The sequence below is a fragment of the Gigantopelta aegis genome, chromosome 13, assembly GCF_016097555.1.
Source record: "Gigantopelta aegis isolate Gae_Host chromosome 13, Gae_host_genome, whole genome shotgun sequence".
In the NCBI taxonomy this organism is placed as follows: Eukaryota; Metazoa; Mollusca; class Gastropoda; order Neomphalida; family Peltospiridae; genus Gigantopelta; species Gigantopelta aegis.
The window spans coordinates 33617799-33635533 of NC_054711.1; the positions used below are offsets into that span (position 1 = coordinate 33617799).

General features: G+C 38.5%; 1 protein-coding gene across 1 annotated transcript; it reads left to right on the top strand.

Annotated features, from left to right (window-relative positions):
- The first annotated feature begins 12268 nt into the window (after window positions 1–12268).
- On the top strand, window positions 12269–12883 carry LOC121387273 (ankyrin-2-like). The gene has a single exon (XM_041518298.1). It carries the CDS (start codon window positions 12269–12271, stop codon window positions 12881–12883), a length of 615 nt encoding a protein of 204 aa, XP_041374232.1.
- Window positions 12884–17735: the final 4852 nt, after the last annotated feature.

The window sequence follows — 17735 nt, forward strand, 5'->3', positions numbered from 1 at the left end:
TTTTAGAGCAACTTTTGACTGCAGCAGTGGAGACACCACGAGCCCCCTTCACGTAGCTGCTCGGTACAGTTCGGTTGAAATTGTAAAACACATGCTGAATATACTAAATGAAGAACAACAGAAAAATGTTCTTCATACTCTTCTGTGTTTTGCAGTGCACTATAATGATGCAGAGGTGATACAGCTTCTCGTAAGCATGCACCCCAACCTACAGTTTCCATGTGCCATCTTGTATCACGAATTTGAGCGATATCCCTTGGCTAACAGCGTGCACGTCATCAACTCTGTCTTTGCTAAATGTTCAGATCCTTCTGCTGAGATATTCGGTGTTCTTTTACACCGCCTTACACGCGTTGCCAACAGTGATGCCGTGCGGATTCTCACTAACAAGGGAGTTAACCCTGAAATAGAAGATTCCGAGAACAGAACACCTGTGCACGTTGCATCTTGTTATGTGTTGGTGGCAATATTGGATGAAATGCTTTCAGTTTTGAGAGTAAATCTTGGTGGTATTACCAAAAACGACGGATTAGTTTTTGCATATGAAGAGGTTAAAAATGTATTACTTGCGTGTGGTGGAAGTCAGCGCCTGCCTCCTTCACGGCAGCAGCTGTTACTTTCAGATGCAGAAACAGTTAACCACTTACCAAGGTTGGTTGCAATGGAATGTAACCAACCTGAAGGTGAAAGAGGACCATCCAATAATCTTCTCATGATGATGGACACATCCATATACTGCATCAACAAAATAGTCCAAATGCTAACAGACCAGTTGGTGCCGGGTTCTATAACAGTAGCTGCTATGCTGGGAAATACGAATTTATTGAGACAGCTAGTGCAAGGTGGGGTTGACAAGGATGTCCAAGATGCGTTCTGGTATACTCCTCTGATGACTGCAGCGTCAACAAATCACTTGGATACGATGCATTACTTGTTAGGATTAAAAGCAAACCCGTACCTCATTGACAGCTTGGGCTTAACTGCTATACACATGGTTGTAATGTATGGACGATATGACGCTCTCAGAATGATGATAAACCAAGGAGTGGATCTGAACTGTTGTGACCTTAACTACAAAACTCCACTGTATCATGCATGTTGGAAAGGAAGGCTGAAGAACATCCAGCTGCTTGTTAACAGTGGGGCTCTGTTGGATGTGCATATGACACGCAGCTGGGACCTGCTGAAGGGTGCTGTTGTATCACACCATCCTGAATGTGTGGAGGAACTTCTCGGTCTTGGACTAGATGTGAATGCTGCAGACAAAGACCAGCGAACAGCGCTCAGTTATGCTTGCCTGTTTCAGGATACCACCATTGTCAAGCTGCTGCTGAGTCGGGGAGCCAACCCTAATAAGACTCACGGTGTTCGTGAATACACAGAACTGCACGAGGCGGCTCTGAGAGAATGCCCTGCCATTGTCAAGTTGTTGCTTCAATATGGAGGTGACCCAACTACATTCGACAGGAAAGGAAACTCCTTGTTTCACAGCACAGTTGACACTAAGCCGGTGGAACTTGATTTTGAGTTAATACAGGCAGTGTGGCAATTTGCATTACTGAAGACGTTGCATAGTATTTCCTTAAATCCCCTGATGGCCCAGTTGGTTCGTGAAGAGTTGAAGTCAAGAAACAAATGTCACAAAAACAAAACCCTTATCTGTGTGGAAGATGGGTATAAGACAATCATTGACATGCTGATAGCTAGAGGATGTGACATCAATCAAAGGAATCATGTTGGAGAATCAGCTCTCTTCATCGCTGTTAGAAATGGACATGTAGGGAAAACACAGAAACTGTTGGCTTGCGGTGCGAACCCCGCAATTCTCAGCTATAGTAAAGATTCCATTTTGCACTGTGCAGTAGAAGCGGCTCAACCAGAAATTGTCTCCCATTTGTTGGAATTCGGCGCCGTGAAAAGACAGAAAAATTATAAAAACCAAGGCAAAATGACGGCTTTGGATGTCGCCACAACACGATTACAAGAAGTAAATGATGACGACCTGCGTATCAAGTACACACAGATTGTTTCTGATTTATCGACTGATTAAAGAGTAGAATGTTGTACAGTGGTTAGAGAGTAGAATGTCGTACAGTGATTAGAGAGTAAAATATCGTACAGTCATTAGAGAACAGAACAGAACAGAACTTTATTTCTCCCAGGCCGTTACACAACGGCATATGGGGAATATGAAATAACAATATTTGACAGTGACAAGATGGGCTTTACAGGAGATAATGTATATGTATACAGTACAATGCATATATGTAATAAATTCACAATATAATATGCAATGGTATTAACACAGCTATGTATGGTGTGGAACAATCATCATACTGCACATGCACAAAAAGATACGAAACACTCATACATATATACGTATACACATACACATGCATACATATACATACACACACATACATATACATACACGCACATACATATACGCATACAAACACACACAGAGAGTAGAATGTCCTACAGTGATTACAGTAGAACGTTGTACATTGATTAGAGAGTAGAATGTTGTATAGTGATTAGAGTAGAACGTTGTACAGTGATAAGAGAGCAGAATGTCGTATAGTGATTAGAGTTGAACAGTGGTTAGAGAGTAGAATGATGTAGAGTGATTGGAGTAGAATTCTGTACAGTGAGTATATAGTAGAATGTTATATACAGTGATTAGAAAGTAGAATGTCGTACAGTAATTACAGAGTAGAATTTTGTATAGTGATTAGAGTAGAACGTCGTACAGTGATTAGAGAGTAGAATATCGTACAGTGATTAGAGAGTAGAATGTTGTATAGTGATTAGAGTAGAACGTCGTACAGTGATTAGAGAGTAGAATGTTGTATATTGATTATAGTAGAATGTTGTACAGTGATTAGATAGTAGAATGTTATACAATGATTAGAAAGTAGAATGCCATACAGTGATTAGAGAGTAGAATGTTGTATAGTGATTAGAGTAGAACGTCGTACAGTGATTAGAGCTTAGAATGTTGTATAGTGATTAGAGTAGAATGTTGTACAGTGGTTAGATAGTAGAATGTTGTATAGTGATTAGAATAGAACGTCGTACAGTGATTATAGAGTAGGATGTTCTATAGTGATTATAGTAGAATGTTGTACAGTGATTAGAGAGTTTAATGTTATACAGTGATTAGAAAGTAGAATGTTGTACAGTGATTATAGAGTAGGATGTTATACAATGATTAGAAAGTAGAACGTCGTACAGTGATTAGAGAGTAGAAGGTTGTATAGTGATTAGAGTAGAACGTCGTACAGTGATTAGAGTATAGAATGTTGTATAGTAATTATAGTAGAATCTTGTACAGTGATTACAGAGTAGAATGTTATACACTGATTAGAAAGTAGAATGTTGTACAGTGATTAGAGAGTAGAATGTTATACAATGATTAGAAAGTAGAATGTCATACAGTGATTAGAGAGTAGAATGTTGTACAGTGATTAGAGTGTAGAATGTCGTATAGTGATTAGAGTAGAACGTTGTACAGTGGTTAGAGAGTAGAATGATGTACAGTGATTGGAGTAGAATTTTATTCAGTAAGTATATAGTAGAATGTTATATACAGTGATTAGAAAGTAGAATGTTGTACAGTAATTAGAGAGTAGAATTTTGTATAGTTATTAGAGTAGAACGTCGTACAGTGATTAGAGAGTAGAATGTCGTACAGTGATTAGAGAGTAGAATGTTGTATAGTGATTAGAGTATAACGTCGTACAGTGATTAGAGAGTAGAATGTTGTATATTGATTATAGTAGAATGTTGTACAGTGATTAGATAGTAGAATGTTGTATAGTGATTATAGTAGAATGTTGTATATTGATTATAGTAGAATGTTGCACAGTGATTAGAGTAGAATGTTGTACAGTGATTAGAGTAGAATGTTGTACAGTGATTAGATAGTAGAATGTTGTATAGTGATTAGAGTATAACGTCGTACAGTGGTTAAAGAGTAGAATGTTGTATAGTGATTAGAGTAGAACGTCGTACAGTGATTAGAGAGTAGAATGTCGTACAGTGATTAGAGAGTAGAATGTTGTATAGTGATTAGAGTATAACGTCGTACAGTGATTAGAGAGTAGAATGTTGTATATTAATTATAGTAGAATGTTGTACAGTGATTAGATAGTAGAATGTTGTATAGTGATTATAGTAGAATGTTGTATATTGATTATAGTAGAATGTTGCACAGTGATTAGAGTAGAATGTTGTACAGTGATTAGAGTAGAATGTTGTACAGTGATTAGATAGTAGAATGTTGTATAGTGATTAGAGTATAACGTCGTACAGTGGTTAAAGAGTAGAATGTTGTATAGTGATTAGAGTAGAACGTCGTACAGTGATTAGAGAGTAGAATGTCGTACAGTGATTAGAGAGTAGAATGTTGTATAGTGATTAGAGTATAACGTCGTACAGTGATTAGAGAGTAGAATGTTGTACAGTGATTAGATAGTAGAATGTTGTATAGTGATTAGAGTATAACGTCGTACAGTGGTTAAAGAGTAGAATGTTGTATAGTGATTATAGTAGAATGTCGTACAGTGATTAGGACCGGCCTCGGTGGCGTCGTGGTTAGGCCATCGGTCTACTGGCTGGTAGGCACTGGGTTCGGATCCCAGTCGAGGCATGGGATTTTTAATCCAGATGCCGACTCCAAACCCTGAGTGAGTGTTCCGCAAGGCTAAATGGGTAGGTGTAAACCACTTGCACCGACCAGTGTTCCGTAACTGGTTCAACAAAGGCTATGGTTTGTGCTAAACTGCCTGTGGGAAGCGCAAATAAAAGATCCCTTGCTACTAATCAGAAAGAGTAGCCCATGTAGTGGCGACAGCGGGTTTCCTCTCAAAATATGTGTGGTCCTTAACCATATGTCTGACGCCATATAACCGTAAATAAAAATATGTTGAGTGCGTCGTTAAATAAAACATTTCTTTTTTTTTTTTTTCTTTTACAGTGATTAGAGAGTAGAATGTTGTACAGTGATTAGGATGTAGAATGTTGTATAGTAATTATAGTAGAATGTTGTACTGTGAGCAGAGAGTAGAATGGTATACAGTGATTAGAACGTAGAATGTTGTATAGTGATTAGAGAGTAGAATGTTGTATAGTGATTAGAGTAGAATGTCGTACAGTGATTAGAGCGTAGAATGTTGTATAGTGATTAGAGTAGAATGTTGTACAGTGAGTAGTGAGTAGAATGTTATACAATGATTAGAAAGTAGAATGACATACAGTGATTAGAGAGTAGAATGTTGTATAGTGATTAGAGTAGAATGTCGTACAGTGATTAGAGTAGAATGTTGTATAGTGATTAGAGTAGAATGTTGTATAGTGGTTAGATAGTAGAATGTTGTATAGTGATTAGAGTAGAATGTTGTACAGTGATTAGTGAGTAGAATGTTATACAATGATTAGAAAGTAGAATGCCATACAGTGATTAGAGAGTAGAATGTTGTATAGTGATTAGAGTAGAATGTTGTACAGTGGTTAGATAGTATAATGTTGTATAGTGATTACAGTAGAACATCGTACAGTGATTAGAGAGTAGAATGTTGTATAGTAATTAGAGTAGAATGTCGTACAGTGGTTAGAGTAGAATGTTGTATAGTGATTATAGTAGAATGTTGTACAGTGATAAGAGAGTAGAATGTTGTACAGTGATTAGATAGTAGAATGTTGTATAGTGATTAGAGTAGAATGTCGTACAGTGGTTAGAGAGTAGAATTTTGTATAGTGATTAGAGTAGAATGTCGTACAGTGGTTAGAGAGTAGAATGTTGTATAGTGTTTAGAGTAGAATGTCGTACAGTGGTTAGAGAGTAGAATGTTGTATAGTGTTTAGAGTAGAATGTCGTACAGTGATTGGAGTAGAATTGTATACAGTAAGTATATAGTAGAATGTTATATACAGTGATTAGAAAGTAGAATGTTGTACAGTAATTAGAGAGTAGAATGTTGTATAGTGATTAGAGTAGAATGTCGTACAGTGGTTAGAGAGTAGAATGCCGTACAGTGGTTACAGAGTAGAATGTCGTACTGTGATTGCGTCACGAAAGGCGGTCATCTATACTTTGAAATTGTCCATTTATCTAGCTGGGAGGTATTTTGTAGTATGACTCTACCCTGATAGGGTGGGGTGTTGGGTTTTTGTTCGTTAATTTTCTGTAGGAGGGGGTGTTTTGTGCGCTAGGGTATTGCTGAACATTCATTTATTATTATTTTTTTTATCCCCCTTCCCCCCCCCCTCCCCCCGCCATTTATTTTAAGTAAAAATATGCGCATGTTTGTATCATTGTTACACGAAGTGTCTTTTTTTCTGTAACCCGTTTTCGTGGTTTTGTTTTGTTTATATTGTTTTGTTTCTAAAGATCTGTTCATGCATTTATATTACTTTTTGGATAATTTTACTGTTATACACCTACAATATAACGTTATTTTACTCAATTGCATTGCTAGAGTTAAGAAATCTGACCCATATATTTACATACTCCTGTCAGATTAACTGTAAAGTTTGTAAATGTTTAAAATATTTGATATATCGCAATACGAACATTGCCATGCTTAATACATGCTCATAAACAGTTTCCCGAATGTATTTGCATTTGCTTGTCAGATGCAACTGAAACAGTATTATATGTGCTCACATGTTTCATGCTATATCATTATACAACTATTATATTACTAATATGATGTAATACCTGTTATCCGCTAATTTGAAGCTCTGCAGCTTCGATATAAAGGAACTTGGAGCGCGGATTTGAAACTATTTCTTAAATTTGAATCTCAGTTTCAAATTAGCTGAAGTGTAGAACAGCCAATTTGATATTGTTTTTCCTCCGTCTGGTTTTGTTACTAAAGTACTGTCGGAAATAGAATAAAAATTATTTTCGTGGATTATTTCTTACATATTAAACAGACAAGTAAATTTTATGTAAATATCTATATACCATATGTAATATACAAAACTATTGTGAGACAGTGAACTCAGGGCACCCCAACCCTGACACTGTCATTCTATATTCTGGGGATAATAAAATATTTAAAAAAAACGAAAATATTTTAAAAAGTAAAGTTTGTTTTATTTAACGATGCCATTAGAGCACATTGATTTGTTTTATCTTATCGGCTATTGGACGTCAAACATACGGTCATTCTGACACTGTTTTGTTTTGAGAAAACCCGCTTTCGCCACATAGGCTACTCTTTTACGACAGGCAGCAAGGGATCTTTTATTTGCGCTTCCCACAGGCAGGATAGCACAAACCATGGCCTTGAACCAGTTATGGATCACTGGTCGGTGCAAGTGGTTTACACCTACCCATTGAGCCTTGCGGAGCACTCACTCAGGGTTTGGAGTCGGTATCTGGATTAAAAATCCCATGCCTTGACTGGGATCCGAGCCCAGTTACTACCAGCCTGTAGACCGATGGCCTAACCACGACCCCACCGAGGCCGGTACGACAATATAAGCCCATGGAAATAAAATATTTCATAGTAGATGTCTTAAAGTTAAAACAATATCAAGTTGTTTTTTTGTTTTTTTTGTGTGTTTTTTTTGGGGGGGGGTTTGTTTGTTTGTTATGGGGTTTTTTTGTTTTGTTTGGGGGGGGGGGGGGAGGAGGTGTATATATAATTCCTGTTTGGTCTTTGTTAATTATGAAGCCAGAAGTCAATCTGTAAGTACAATTTAGTAGCTGTGTAAACTGGTTAACTATTAGCATGAAATATATTTACAGTATAAAATACAGAATAGAAATGTGAAATACCAGTATCGTTAAACATACATTATTACTTGTACCACGCTTTGACAACGCTTTGGTATCTGACCCTTTGTTTTTACCCATGGTGTATCCCATAGTTAGACCACGGGCGTGTCTGACCTAAATTTTTGCGATTGCTGAATGGATGAAGAAAGTTACGCCTACAGGTCACATATAGTTCAGCAAGGAAGTAAATTAGAACATTGTTTTAAAAGTAAGACTTTCAATAACATGACTAATAATGTTACAGTATCAATCTGTATATATAAAATAATTATTTTCTTTAAAAAAAACAACAACAAACAAACAAAAAAGAAATATTAAATAGTTTCGCTTCATTTTCCCGTATAGGCTAATCGAAGCAAGTAGTCCAAGGCGGACCCAATAAATTGCAAAAACCCACACATTTGCTACGTCCGATTCGGACTACGAAGCAAGTTGAAATATACCCGCTAAAATTAAATTATAAAACTTCTTTGCGACCATGGTGACGTCATGAAGGCGTGGTAATGGGGTCCTGCTACAAGCTAGTTACCTCATCCATCGCTCGATATTCGTCTAGTTAGACCACGGTTATTGCGGCCGTTGAGTGACGGGTGTAACAGATCTCTGACTACGCCCTCGATCATTATACCCGTCACTCAACGTCCGCAAAAACCATGAAAAGGATGATGTAACTATAACAAACATTATATATGAAAAAAGCTTTGAAAACTAAAACTAAAAAGCAAACTAAGAGTTTGCTTTCTGTTTTTGCACAGATCCATGTTTGAAGGATAATTCTTTGAAATAGGAAGTAAATTCTTTAAGGGACAGACCCTAGTTTCTGCCCATGAAAATACACTCTAAGTTTTGTTAATCTACAAAACCTGTAACACATTTGGATAAAGTTACACTGAGTGAAACATGAGTATGTGACTTTGAAATGGTGGTATACCCTCTAAAAATAGACTAAAACTCGACTCCATAACTGTTACTTCTCAGATGCACGTGCGTTTTTAAAAATATGAGAAATGCATTTTGTGATATTAAAAACACCAGGATGACCAAAAACACTTCGAATGTACGGAAATGAATAATCTAAACAATAAAATCTAAGTAAAATATAATTTTCGTTATCAAAAACGGCTTTGATAGTCAAAAAATATGTGTTTAAAAACTAGGGTATGTCCCTTTAAGCTTAGTAATACCCAAGGAGTTGTTTGTAAAAACGACAATTGGTTTAGCTGTAATGAGGCTTGGTATTCATACACCGGATTTACTTTGTGACAAACGTTGGGCGTGATCATTTGGGTAATTATCAAAACAAGCTCATTTTGTGTAAAATTGAACAGCTATACCTTTATGAAAATTAGGATTTTTGTAAGGTTTAATGAGTAGTTTCTATAAATATATGTGTGATATCCGCCAACTCCCGCTTGGGTTTGGTTTGTATGGATGTGAACATTGTTAAAAATGCACCAAAAAATGCAGTTTGGAAACATTATGATGAAAGTAACACAAACATTAAACTAAAAGTATTTAAAATAAAACCCTTTTTGTAATTTCCTTGAGACTAAACATACCTGTATCTTTCTTTAATTTTAAACCATAGGTGGGCATTTAGGATGCCGTGATCTGGTATGAATAAATCTCAGCTGAAGATTCACAAATAACTGTGGTCTGCTACTTATATAAACGGACGATATTTTGACATTTTGTTACGTCACTAATCCCCCCACCCCCTCTCTCTCTCTCTCTCTCTCTCTCTCTCTCTCTCTCTCTCTCTCTCTCTCTCTCTCTCTCTCTGACGGCCACCTGTCCATAACGACCACCATGACATTGACCACTATTTTCGGGGGTGGGTGTGTGTGGGTGGGTTCCAAAATGGACTGTTGAACATGCCATAACGGCCGCAAGGCATAGGCATATATTTTCCTGTCCCAGTCACAACACAGAATAGACACATGGTAGACGCTCCAGTGCATCATTCATTGTATTTGCACCTCAGTTGTAGGTGATGTTGTGAGTGATTTAAAAGGTGATCTGTTATTGGGTACAGTAATGCTTGTACTGAGCTTACTTCCGACTGTTCAACACTGAACGGTAGTTTATTATATATACTAAACACACACACACACACACACACACACACACACACACGCACACACACACACACACACACACAAAAAACCCCAACAACCCACAAACAAACAAACAAACAAACAAAAAACCCAAAAAAATCCGTGAGATCCAAGAGCATGATGCAGTTGAAAAGCTTCTAGACTAGACAATATTACAAAGGAGTACATAAAATCTACTGCGGACAAAATGTTGCCAATGTATGCACGACTATCCAATATCCTGCTAGATTACAGTATTTTCCCAAATGAATGGTTGATAGGAATGATCAAGCCAATGTTTAAAAAAGGAAGCCGTTCTATGCCCGAGAATTATAGACCAATAACTTTATTATGCTGCAGCACAAAACTATTTACAACGATCTTAAATAGGCGACTAGAAGAAAATGATATCTTAACTGAAGCCGAGACTGTCTTTCGAAAAGGTTACTCCACAACTCTGTTTAATATTTTATTTTTTAATCAAAATTTTAAAAAGAAGAAAAACGAAATTATTATGTGCCTTTATTGATTTTCAAAAGGCATTTGATACGATATCTAGAAACATTTTGGCAAAAATTATTAAATTATAATATAAATGGCAAATTCCTTAGAATTATCAAAAAAATATTTATCAAGGCATAACTCCCTGCATCAGTGTAAATAACTAAGGAAGGAAGGAAGAAAATATTTTATTTAGCGACGCACTCAACACATTTTATTTTACGGTTATATGGCGTCAGACATATGGTTATGGACCACACAAATATTGAGAGAGGAAACCCACTGTCGCCACTTCATGGGCTACTCTTTTCGATTAACAACAAGGGATTTTTTATATGCACCATCCCACAGACAGGGTAGTATATACCACGGCCTTTGTTACACCAGTTGTGGAGCACTGGCTGGAACGAGAAATAGCCCAATGGGTCCACCGACGGGGATCGACCTTAGACCGACCGCGCATCATGTAAATAACGAATACTCACAATTAATTGACCAATTATGAAAATCCAATGGAAAGTTTGGATATTAAGCTTCACAAAAACATTTTCAAAGAGTTTTATCTCCCCTATAACTGAAATTTGGTGTCTGCCCCATGGACTGTTGTTTTGGGGTAGCAACAGATCGAACACAAATTGACTTTGACGTACCATTAAACGTATGCACATTCCCAATTAACGTACAGGTTTGGACAAGTAGGAGTTGCAGATCTGAAATCTACACATATTTGTACATAAGAATCAATGTTCAAACCTTCCTGACTCTCCGAAATAGATAAATCGACCAGGCTCCTGGACTAATAGGTTTACAAACTTCAAATGACATCCCGCAAGTGTTGAACCAAAATACGTCTTATTTATAAAACAGTATATTTGAAAGACACCGGCAATGTACTTTCAAGGTAAACAAGCCATTCTAGGAAGTATTAACCTTTGACGGCTTTGTTTCAGCAATGTCGCGCCGGCGCAGTTCGGAACTCCGACGTCGTCTATTACAGGAACCTCCGTTTTGTACTACTTACAGCAATGCTTACAAAACAAAATAAATCGTTTCACTTGTTTTCTTTATTTCAAACTTTGTTTTGTCGATGTATTGTTTGCCATTAGCTACTAATCCCCGTCAAGCAATAGATCCCATAAAAAGAATACAAGGCATCACAAGGATCTACCTTTTAAAACATTCAATCGTTTCATTCATGTACAAATGTGATTTGTGTGGAACCCTGTATCGCTTTTTGGTAGTAATGCAAATATAAATATTACGTTCAGTTGTTATCCAGATTGGGACAACATCATTTCATTCGGGCAAATAAAAATCAGCCACCCACTCCCCCCCCCCCCCCCCCCCCCCGCCTCTTCCGCGTCACCCACTCGCCCTCACACCGCAGGAGTTAATTGCCCCAAAAAAAAATAATAATTAACTAACCTGTATGCATTTTAGGTTGTAGCCCGTGTCTACTTTCGCAACAGCATTCGTTTCTACGATTAGCGCACCAGCCGTGTCCACTTTAGACTTCAGCACTCTTTCACAACAAAAAATCACATAATGCTATTCATAACATCTAAAATTGAATACATAACCTTTTTCGTAGATGATCAATGGATCTTCATGTAACATATCAAGCCCAGTATTTATTCCCAGTGTCTGCGACTCCTACACCTCTTCCTACAATTTGAAAATGTAATTCAAGTTTACACAAGATGACAGACCAATGGTAAATTCCATGATTCATAATCTTAAAGCCAAATCTATTAGGAGCCCAGGTCTATCAAGGATTATTAATAAAAGCCTAGATTACTGAAGGAGTCTACGAAAGGTGGGTTAGCCTTTTGTCTACAACCCGGGGGGGGGGGGGGAGCGCAAGAGTGTAAAACAAAATATGAAATCTCAATCATACACACCTCCAGCCCGTGTCTACGACGCACAATCCGCTTCGAAAGACGAGTATCACGTGTCACCCGTGTACGACGCGCACCAGCCCGTGTACGACGCGCACCAGCCCGTGTCTACGACGCGCACCAGCCCGTGTCTACGACGCGCACCAGCCCGTGTGTACGACGCGCACCAGCCCGTGTCTACGACTCACACCAGCCCGTGTCTACGACTCACACCAGCCCGTGTCTACGACGCACACCAGCCCGTGTCTACGACTCACACCAGCCCGTGTCTACGACGCGCACCAGCCCGTGTCTACGACTCACACCAGCCCGTGTCTACGACTCACACCAGCCCGTGTCTACGACGCACACCAGCCCGTGTCTACGACGCGCACCAGCCCGTGTCTACGACACACACCAGCCCGTGTCTACGACGCGCACCAGCCCGTGTCTACGACGCGCACCAGCCTACGACACACACCAGCCCGTGTCTACGACGCACACCAGCCCGTGTCTACGACGCACACCAGCCCGTGTCTACACCAGCCCGTGTCTACGACGCACACCAGCCCGTGTCTACGACGCACACCAGCCCGTGTCTACGATGGGCACATTGATTTGCCAATTTCCGAAGTGTGCAAATCGCACCTTGTAGCCGTTTGGTTTTCTCGTTAGATCGTGTTCTTTTCATGAATTATTTTTCTATTATAACTACATTTCTATCCAAATTAATTAAGAGAGAGAGAGAGAGAGAGAGAGAGAGAGAGAGGAGAGAGAGAGAGAGAGAGAGAGAGAGAGAGAGAGAGAGAGAGAGAGAGAGAGAGAGAGGGGGGGGAGGAGAGAGAGAGAGAGAGAGAGAGAGGGGGGGGAGAGGGGGAGAGAGAGATGAGGGGATACTATCACATTTTCTGGATGGATGGGTTGGTGTCCCAAAACACATTAAGCAAAGCACGGTACTATGGATATTATCATACACACGTGAAACTGTCCAGCAGCTTCCCCAGCTGTAAGAGAACGTTTGGTTTAAGTCAGCTCTTAGAAATCATACCAAAAGTTCCAATATGCCCAGTAGTACTCCACAGTTCGATTTTGGTCAATGTACTAAATCGTTCCCCTACAAAAGTATCTAAAGGGTCATGTGAAAAATATGCACTCATTCTAGTTTAATTGTGTGAATGTGGAGCACGGTACACATATTGTTATTATGCGCAGTGACTCTATATTTGGTTTTGCTGTATTTCACAGTGGATCTGTGTTATGTTATTTCATTGTTGTGGTATCTGTTTCAAGCCATCATGTCAACATGTTTTTATATTTCATAGAAAACGTAAATCTTTCTTATTAAGATGCCATACTATTTTTCCATGTAATTTTAACTGAACATCAGTTCTTACACAAAAAATGTTTCACTATTTTGTTGTTTCACAAGTGTCCACAATCAGTACATCTGTATCCACCCGGAAGATAACCACTGTTTGACAAAAGAAAGTACTGTCAGGCATATTTTTATTTTTGCATTAAATGAGATTAAATGAACCATTTGTATTGTTTTATGTATAAGTTTACTTCTAATGCCTAATCTAATACGGGGTAGGATCTTAGCCGCTAGAAGCGTCGACACACGATTCGAGTGTCTCGTACGGAAATACTCAAGGTTATTCTCGTACATGACATTCGTATCGTGTGACGTCTCCTAAGAGAAAATCAGTTCGCAGAGAAATGTTGAATATTTCTGGCACAGGCATGAGAAAGAAAAAAATGTTTTATTTAACGACGCATTCAACACATTTTATTTACGGTTATATGGCGTCAGACATATGGTTAAGGACCACACAAATATTGAGAGAGGGAACCCGCTGTCGCTACTTCATGGGCTACTCTTTTCGATTAGCAGCAAGGGGTCTTTTATATGCACCATCCCACAGACAGGATAGCACATACCACGGCCTTTGATATACCAGTCGTGGTACACTGGCTTGAACGAGAAATAGCCCAATGGGCCCACCAACAGGGATCGATCCCACACCGACCACGCATCGAGCGAGCGCTGTATCACTGAGCTACGTCTCGCCCCCAGGCATGAGAGTAGCAACTGAAATACATTTGCCCTCTGCTTCGATCCTCACTCAGGGATACAGTTATAGGTTGTTCTACGTACTACAACTGCTTTTAAACCTCACAAAGGTTTCACTTTAGTATTGATAATGAAAAGTAAAGTAAAGTTTGTTTTATTTAACGATGTCACTAGAACACATTGATTTTTTATCTTATCATCGGCTGTATTGATAATCAGTTATTGCCTGAACAGTGCTGTATTACGTCACTGAAGCTTGTATTTGCCTAAATATAATATTTACAACCATATGGTTCCATGGTAATGTCATAGTGTACTAAAACTACATGTATGCATTAGACAGTATATTGTGATGGGTGCACGTCGTACACTGCATAGGTATTAAAATTGTACACTAGTAAAAACCGGCATGGTGTGCGCGTCGTTCACGTGATTTTTACCTACAACCACTTTTATAAATGAAATATTTCAGTTAATATTGGCTGTAAGCGTACAAAAGTTTGCATGCATAATCTAAATATCAAATTAATATACGTTTTCATATGTTGCAGTATTTATCTAACAGTACTAAACTAAAGAAATAACACAAAAACAAAATCACGATCACTTATTTTTTAACATGGAGTCGCTAAACTTCGCATACAAATCATCTTATATCTTTTTATACAGCGTAAAATGTCGAATACATTAGTTTCTTATGTTTTAAGATATTTGCAAAAATGTTACGGTGATAACGAAAATAAGGAGTTTACCTAAGAAAAACAATTCCTGTGCAATTAATTCCTGCCGTACACCGTTCCTACGGTGTGATATTAACAAACTGAATGACACCCAATAGCCGATGTGTATTTTTGTGCTGGGGTGTCGTTAAACATTCATTCATTCATTATCAATTTGACAGTATCATGGGGGTTTCTGGGGTTACTAGCTCGTTTTAGTCGGTTCTTTGACCTACAGAACTGTCAAAACCCACTCATTGGTATTTCTATTAATTGATAAACTTTAACGAAAACTATCCAATATAATTTGTATTGATGATATGGTTGGTTCGGACTAAAAAATAACAAGAGCCCAGAGTCTGACATATCATATGTTAGACCAAATTATCTTTTGAAAATGAGCAAAACTGACAACGCACAAATATGTTCAGGAAATTATTCGGAGGGGGTGGGGGGGGGGAAGATACTGTGGCAAGTGGAAATTAGTTTTCAAGAGAGGTGTTTTGACCACTCCACCCCACTCTCTCTGCAGCTTTATTGACAATAAGGCGCTAATGCCAGACAAGTACAAAGTAGGCAATATGCATGTTTAAAAAATGTAAATAACAAGATCATTTATATAAGGCTTATATCACATTTTTGTAGTTGAATTATTATTAATATTATTATTATCAAATACCAGTAAATTATGTCTAACAAATAATTTTGTTCGTATATGATATGGGCAAGTTATAATTATTTGTGAGTACTGATATATGTAACATGCTTCGAATTATAGACAATGTTTTCGAGTTTTGAAACATTACTGGTACATGTTTCAGCATTTATCGGTTGAAACAACACGCAATGAATAAAATACCTTGGTTATGCTCATGTAGTAAGCTCAACAAAATGTGGTAGGTACTCTTGAACATGAAATAAGTGGACAATACTGGAATGAGTAGAAAATAGTTCAATAAAGAGAGCCGCGAGTATTCTAAGTTAATTAAATAAACCAGAAAAGAAACTTCTTTTTGTTTCGTTTCATTATAATTCAATTTTTGTTTGTACCACCGGACTTCAGTCAGAACCAGGACCTGCATTCCTAAGAGATTAAGTCCGGGCGGACAACTGTTCCTACGGACTTGCATTCCGTTTACACCAGCCATACGTTTATACTTGTTCGGCATCTATTTCACGCAGAACATTATATCATTACGGAAGATGGAGCATTTTACGGACAAAAGAAATTGAAATATGTATATTTCAAACTATATTTGTTAAATACTCTTAGCAATAATAAGAATTGTTGTTTTGTCGTAAATTTACGTTTACGTTCAAAACTAGGCTTACGATGGTTTGTGAAATTGGGCTCAATACTCAACGACTGGTAAATCAAAGGCCATATTGTGTATATTTGCGCGCGTGTGTGAGAAATATAAGTATAGTGTGTGTGTGTGTGTGTGTGTGTGTGTGTGTGTGTGTGTGTGTGTGTGTGTGTGTTTGAGAGAGATAGAAAGAGAGTGTGCGTGAGAGATGGTGAGTGTGAGAGATAGTGTGCGTTTCCGTGAAAGATAGTGTGTGTGTGTGTGTGTGTGTGTGTGTGTGTGTGTGTTTGAGAGAGATAGAAAGAGAGTGTGCGTGAGAGATGGTGAGTGTGAGAGATAGTGTGCGTTTCCGTGAAAGATAGTGTGTGTGTGTGTGTGTGTGCGTGTGTACGTGTGTGTCTGTCTGTGTGTGTGTGTGTGTGTCTCTCTCTCTCTCTCTCTCTCTCTGTCTGTCTCTCTCTCTCTCTCTCTCTCTCTCTCTCTCTCTCTCTCTCTCTCTCTCTCTCTCTCTCTCTCTCTGTGTGTGTGTGGGTGTGGGTGTGGGTGTGGGTGTGTGTACGCTCATTTATTTGTATGTGACATTGGCGAATAAAATGTCAGTTTTCCCATTCATCGACACTACTGTTTGAAGCATGTTGTTTACAGGCTTAATAGGTCGCAGTTTGCCGACGAGTGTATCGAGGCAGAACTCTGGGTATGACTAATGCCAACGCTGCATTCAGCACTAGCGGGTGTCCAGATATCCCAATTTAGCGACTGACGACAACAAGCTAAGGTCACATCTTGTAGCATTTGATGTCTTAAAAATAGATATCATTTTCCTTCATTTTGCTAACTCATTCTCCGCGCTGCATATTTAATCATCTTTCTGTCATGTTGGTAACTTGGTGAGTAAACCTTTTTGCAATATAGCATTTTCATACATTGGGAAACATATACACCTTTATAATAACATGCGGGCGGTACGTAATCCACTGGTAAAGCGCTTGCGTGATGCCCGGTCGGTGTGAGATCGATCCCCGTCGGTGGGCCGATTAGACTATTTCTCGTTTCAGCTAGTGCACCACGACTGGTATATTAAAGGCCGTGGTATGTGCGATACTACCTGTGGGATTGTGCATATAAAAGATCGCTTGCTAATAATGGAAAGATGTTGCAGGTTTCCTCTTTAAGACTATATGTCGGATGATTTGTAATTCAGCGTGCTCTAGTGGTGTCGTTAACAAAAACATTTAACTTTGCATGAAAAGAAGGTATTTCTTCGACCATTTTTATACGCCCATCTATCATATTATGGTATGGCGTTGTTCGTCCGTCCGTCTGTTAACTGTTTCTTGTCCGGACCATATCTTGCATACAGATGCATACA

Excerpts from the sequence above, each read along its gene's own strand:
- LOC121387273 (XM_041518298.1), top strand. The coding sequence starts at position 12,269 with ATGAAATCTCAATCATACACACCTCCAGCCCGTGTCTACGACGCACAA.